General features: G+C 38.3%; 1 protein-coding gene across 1 annotated transcript in view; it reads right to left on the bottom strand.

The window, feature by feature from the left end:
* Positions 1-600: 600 nt before the first annotated feature.
* The window catches only part of LOC107674376 (mediator of RNA polymerase II transcription subunit 27), a 68,202-nt gene continuing 61,908 nt past the window's right edge, over positions 601-6,894 (bottom strand). Inside the window, exons 7-8 of the mRNA XM_016468340.1 lie at positions 4,031-4,108; positions 601-1,024 (exon numbers count right to left, since the gene is read on the bottom strand). Of these exons, the coding sequence (XP_016323826.1) occupies positions 890-1,024; positions 4,031-4,108 (213 nt within the window). The 3' untranslated portion in view covers positions 601-889. The remainder of the gene's footprint in view (positions 1,025-4,030; positions 4,109-6,894) is intronic.

Raw genomic sequence — 6,894 nt, forward strand, 5'->3', positions numbered from 1 at the left:
GATCAAATTCATGCCTCACAAGCTGAAACGAACGTGTATATAGCAACATATTACAAACATGAAATGAGTAAAACGGTAACATACACTATTGTTGAAAATACATTGACTTGAGGTTTCTGGTTAAACATGTAACACTTGAAAAGTTGGCTTTCAAAGTCACTTTCTTTCAGGTCTCAAACAAAATATGTTCAATAATTCAAACTTGCATGTACAATGTGTTGGTGCAAAAGTGAAGTCATGTCAGGCGAGGTTAGAAAACAAAAACCAACTTCCCATGCAAACACTCACCGAGCACCTTCATCACTCTGGCTAAATCTTGCATGATAAGAAATGAAAAAGCAACTGCGATTTCAGGGTCATACACTTATAAGAACGTACTCTAGTTTGCGATATATTTTTCATGAACTGTATGTACATTTTGCATTGGTTCCTGAAGTTTATATAAGCATATTTAAAAGCAAGAAAAGTTTCTGCTGACATTTGCAGAATTTTTCAGACCAGCAAATACAGTGCTGCCCTAACCTATTTGGAAAAAAAAAAAAAAAAAAAATCATGATACAAGATGTGGAAAAAGAAAAGCAAAGGCAGTTTATTTAAACCGTTTTCACAATTTTCATCCAATCAGAGAGCAGGTTCCACCTACAACATTAAAGATTATGACCTATTTGTGGAAGATAACCTTCTAGCTACTTACAATCTGAAACCCATCAGCATTTAACATTTTCGCCTTACAAATGTGATAAAAACATTATGTGATCTCTATCTGGAGAATAATGTTCTGTGGAAATCAATAAGGTGAAAAATGTCTTCATGATGAATACAAAACTGTCCAAAACAGAAACACAGACCACAAGCCAAGCCATGGAATACTGTGTGCTCCAGGACAGAGTCACTGCCTGCAGGTGTCATGGAAGGCCTCCAGAGTTCGGAAGTCCCTCCATGTTGGAGGAAGGCCCTCCTGCAGGTACTTGCCACAGCGTTGACACGGGGTCTGGAAGAGCTTGATGTAGCTCCTCAACCAGGTCTGCTCAAAAGAACAACACACAAATATTACAATTTGACAGAAGTGCTTTTTATCCATGATCTGACTGGTTAAAACCTCCAAAAACTAAACAGCACTCCTCATGTGAAGCACACAAGACTCTATTAACACTTAGAGTTCATTTAAACGGAGTCTGAAGTGACTTGAATTAATGAATCTTGGCCAAAAACGAAGCAAAGTACAAGACAGTATATTTTCCTGGCCAAATGCTGTAAAACTCTGTGGGCTCTCGCAACAGTCACAACTCGACATTGATTAACAGCAGGAGGAGTATGTCTGCTCTCCTCTCTAACCCATCTTCACTGGGCCGCTCAGCACAGTCGGGGTTTACCTGCACCTGTCAGGACGCATTGTCTTTCCTAATTCATCTGCTGGCCCAAACCACCCTCCACTGATTCCCTGTTATTCATACTCCAATTAGCACACACAAAAGTCCAGCACCTCTATCTATCTATCTATCTATCTATCTATCTATCTATCTATCTATCTATCTATCTATCCATTCAAAACTAAACAGCACTCCTCATGTGAAGCACACAAGACTCTATTAACACTTAGAGTTCATTTAAACGGAGTCTGAAGTGACTTGAATTAATGAATCTTGGCCAAAAACGAAGCAAAGTACAAGACAGTATATTTTCCTGGCCAAATGCTGTAAAACTCTGTGGGCTCTCGCAACAGTCACAACTCGACATTGATTAACAGCAGGAGGAGTATGTCTGCTCTCCTCTCTAACCCATCTTCACTGGGCCGCTCAGCACAGTCGGGGTTTACCTGCACCTGTCAGGACGCATTGTCTTTCCTAATTCATCTGCTGGCCCAAACCACCCTCCACTGATTCCCTGTTATTCATACTCCAATTAGCACACACAAAAGTCCAGCACCTCTATCTATCTATCTATCTATCTATCTATCTATCTATCTATCTATCTATCTATCTATCCTGTCCATCCATCTATCCGTCCATTCTATCTATCTGTCTATCTACTCATCTGTCTGTCCATTTATCCATCCTGTCTATCTATCTACCCATCTGTCTGTTCGTCTATCTGTCTATCTATCTGTTCGTCCGTCTGTCCATTTATACAGCCTATCTACCTGTCTATCTACCCATCTGTCTCTTCGTCTATCTGTCCGTCCGTCCATTTATACATCCTATCTACCATCTGTCTGTTTGTCTATATATATTTATCCATCCATCAGTCCATCATTTATCCATGCTATTTACCTGTCTGTCTATCTATCCATCTGTCCGTCCGTCCATTTATCCATCCTATCTACCTGTCTGTCTATCTACCCATCTGTCTGTCCGTCTATCTATCTATTCATCCATCTGTCCATCCATTTATTAATCCATCCTATTGACTTGTCTGTCTATCTACCCATCTGTCTGTCCGTCTATCTATCTATTCATCCATCCATTTATTTATTTATCCATCCTATCTACCTGTCAGTCTATCTACCCATCTGTCTGTTCGTCTATCTATCTGTCCGTATGTCCATTTATACATCCTATCTACCCATCTGTCTGTTCGTCTATCTATATATTTATCTATCCATCCATCTGTCCATCCTATTTACCTGTCTATCTATCTATCCATCTTGAAAGGTGCATCCGCATTAGCAAGACTACGTAGTTTCATCTGCCCCAGAGCGGACTGCTCTCTAATTCCAGCCTAATGAGATTCTGGGAGGGTGGAGAGAAGGCAAATGGAGCCCAGATGTTTAGGGGGCTGTCAAATAAAGGCGAAGTGGCTTGGCTTGGAGTGAAATGAAATAAAAAAAAACACAAGGGACAAATGATGTCTGAGGGATGAAAGGCAAGGATTGGCAGTGGAGAGGTGACAAGAAATGCTACCATCATTGAGAAATCTCATTAGGATTTCACGAACACATGATTTGAATTGATTTATTTATTTATTTATCACACGGCTCAAACTCAATCTGAAAGACAACCACAGGATCATGTAATTAATGTTCAAAAATTTCCCAACGTATGATATGGGTAATGAGAAAGACACGCTCTGTTGATTAAACTGAGTTTTGTACAACCAGTGCTGCAGAAAGACGTTTTTAAAATTTCAGTATCGACTTGGTAAGAAAGTACTAATAGCCTACTTTTGACAATAATCAAAATTATCTATCTATCCATCTGTCCGTCCGTCCATTTATCCATCCTATCTACCTGTCTGTCTATCTACCCATCTGTCTGTCCGTCTATCTGTCTATCTATTCATCCATCCGTCCATCCATTTATCCATCCTATCTTCCTGTCTATCTGTCCATCCATCCGTCTGTCCGTCCACCCATCTAACCTATCTACCTAGAAATATTTTTATGAAGCAAAAAGGACCTTGAAGCTCTTATTTGGAGAGACTGAAGACTGGTGATGGGTTTTTTAGGTTCTAAATAAGCTGTCCTGGGGATGGCCTCGGAGTGAAGTGCATCAACTGTAGGGTTTAAATCCGTGTACGGGAGAAAGCCCACGATTCCAGCCATGATCAGAATAGCTCCGCATTGATCTTACGGAGAAGTAATCAATCTCTCCTCTCTTTTCAAAGCGTAGAGCAGAGGTCGGCAGACTATTCAAAGACAGACCAGACTCGATGCTTAACATCACACACAAATATGCAAGCCATGATAAGGTTAACTTGTGAAGTTATGAAAGATTTCAAACACAAAATCAACATTTTTTTTTCCTGGGCGGAGTGTGATGCCATTTTATACATTTAGCAGATACTTTTATTCAAAGCTACAATATTTACACAGTGCACTCAAGCTATCGATTTTCAGTATGTATGTTCCCTGGCAATCGAACCCATGACCTTGATGTTGTTTTTGCCTTCCTCTACCAGTTGAGCAATAGGAATATTTCTGTAAGAATGGTCTTGCATGCACCACACAGCCAAAAGCAGAAAGTAATAATTGCATGTAATTGTAATAATGCACAATGTCATTCGAATTTTAAAAGCAATGTACTATACCCACCATGAAGGAGCGAACTACAACATCAGGCATCTGGGGGAGCTGGTAATGCAGAAGGGCTGTGGTTGCATGATCAGTGACCTGAGAAAAAAAAAAAGATCACTGAGAAACACAACAGAATGTTTACTGCGACTACATTAAAATATGACTGCCCACATTTACAAAACTAAAACAAAATATGAGGAACCAGTTAACAAAATTGCCATAAAGACATAAATATATTTTACAGCCAGTAAGACATTTATGGTCTGTAATTGGTGGTAGAAAATGGTAGTGTGAACTAAACTATAACTGTTTTGGTGCCAAACACCTTGATTAGCATTCTAATAGGACTTCTAAAAAAAATTCTAAAAAAAAAAAAAAAAAAAAATGGTATGAAAGTGTAGGATATAATTATGATTAGATTTTCTTCCAATATTTTGAGCATCATGAACAAGTGAGCTGCTCTGCCTGCTACAGTATTTCTTGGCTAAAGGAAAACACAACTACATTTTTTCAAATAGTAATTTTCCAAGCCAACTACAAGATTTTCCAGGACATTTTCCATGTGTTTTACAGGACTGTGAAGTTAGTCATCAATTTTCCAGGTTTTCCAGGACGCGTGGAAACCCTGTTATATGTGCACAATTGTCTAAATCCAAAAATATTCGTTATTTTCTTTAAGCAAAATATATGTATTTATATTTCTTTGCATACACGAGCACACATTTGAAGAACTCCTAATTAAAATCCATTTTCAGATCAATCCACCTACATTTTTAGATTAACTCCTAAGTCCAATTTTTCTGAAGAACACCATAACTTTACTACTTTCCCTAAAATCCCATCTTCCATCACTAACGTAATTATAGAAAGGGACTGAAAACGAACCACTTCAATCTCCCGTCATCGTTTCATTAGACTGCCAATGCTGACCAAAGACCTTATGGGGAACTGTCTGGTTAATACCTCTCAATATTGATGCACCATGGGAAAAGACACTGAAATGGTTACTACTGAAGTATAAAAATGAAAAGTGATGCTTTTTTACAAACAAAAAACATCTGTGGGAAAACTATTAGACAGCGGGGAAGAGTAAAGAACAATTAATTAAGCAAGCATGGAAAACGAGAAGATAGCTGGGAGGGGAAGATGAGAGGCGGCCCGTCCCTCTAGTTTGAGGCAGCCTGGGTTCAAGTTAGTGTTCGCAGCCAGAGAAATAAAGAAATAAACAGGTATGTGCTTTGATCAGCCCGTGCAGATGCGTGAAGCTCAGTTACTATACGAGCGGGTTCTCGCAACCTCTCGCTTTAAGTTCCAGGCAGCTCGTCATGCACGTTCTCTCTCCTTTGAAAGGAAAGCAAGTTTTTCTCCCCCTCTCCCTCTCTTTGAAAGGTGCATCTGCATTAGCAAGATTACGTAGTTTCACCTGCCCCAGAGCGGACTGCTCTCTAATTCCAGCCTAATGAGATTCTGGGAGGGTGGAGAGAAGGCAACTGGAGCCCAGATGTTTAGGGGGCTGTCAAATGAGGGCGAAGTGGCTTGGCGTGAAATGAAATAAAATAAAAAAAACACAGGCACAAATGATGTCTGAGGGATGAAAGGTAAGGATTGGCAGTGGAGAGGTGACAAGAAATGCTACCATCATTGAGAAATCTCATTAGGATTTCACGAACACATGATTTGAATTTATTTATTTATTTATTTATCACACGGCTCAAATCTGAAAGACAACCACAGGATCATTTAATTAATGTTCCAACATTTCCCAACGTATGATATGGGTAATGAGAAAGACATGCTCTGTTGATTAAACTGAGTTTTGTACTACCAGTGCTGCAGAAAGACGTTTTTAAAATTTCAGTATCGACTTGGTAAGAAACTACTAATAGCCTACTTTTGACAATAATCAAAATTATTAGTTAACAAGATACTGAATTACTGAAATACTTCTCTTAAAGTTGACCAATGGATAGAAGGTTGGGAAACACATCGGTGCTCACACTGTCAAAAGTCAGTAGAGATGCACTAATCCTGATTTTTCATGGCCAATTCTGTTTTTGTTTTTTTTTACAAGCAAATGGGCTGATTCTGATACTTCTGATTTGTTAATATTTATTTTATTTTTTAATGCAAGAGATAAGATAGAATGAAAATATGAGTACATGAACAAGATGTTTTTTTTTGCTCTATTACAGGCCGAAATCTGTAGCCATTTGAAATGAGAGGCAACCACTGCATTTTAATACATGCAGTTTCTAATTTAAATGAGATTAAATTAGATGTATTTTCAAAATCTGAAGCAAAAACAGTATGGTCTGACTTTAGCTTTGTGAAATTATAATAAAGGCAAAAAATCGGTTGAACTGTCTTCATGTCTGTGGTCTCCCATGGTTTTAAAATCTTTTAAGATTTGAAAATCGTCTAGTGTGCACTGCAGCCAGCTTTAGTGTGATATAGATTAACTATATTAAATTATATAAATATAAAAGACATACAGAGGCATTTGGCCTCTTATCTTGAATCTTATGGGCAGTCTAAAGTGAAAGTTGACAGAAATATTAAAACTCAAGTAAAGTACAGATTCTCCCAAAAAATACTTAAGTACTGTAACAAAGTATTATTACTTTGTTACATTGATTACACCACTGAATATACATCTTTAGCCACGAATTAGATGTAATATGTTACTTATTGATCTTAAAGGGGTCATATGATGCGATTTCAAGTTTTCCTTTCTCTTTGGAGTGTTACAAGCTGATTGTGCATAGATAAGATCCCTGAACTTGCAAAGACTAAAGTCTCAAAACCAAAGAGATATTCTTTATCAAAGTTAAGACTCTGCCACGCCCCCCTAAAACGGCTCGTTCTAACACGCCCCCACACAT

This window comes from Sinocyclocheilus anshuiensis, unplaced genomic scaffold (assembly GCF_001515605.1).
Source record: "Sinocyclocheilus anshuiensis isolate Anshui unplaced genomic scaffold, SAMN03320099.WGS_v1.1 scaffold188, whole genome shotgun sequence".
In the NCBI taxonomy this organism is placed as follows: Eukaryota; Metazoa; Chordata; class Actinopteri; order Cypriniformes; family Cyprinidae; genus Sinocyclocheilus; species Sinocyclocheilus anshuiensis.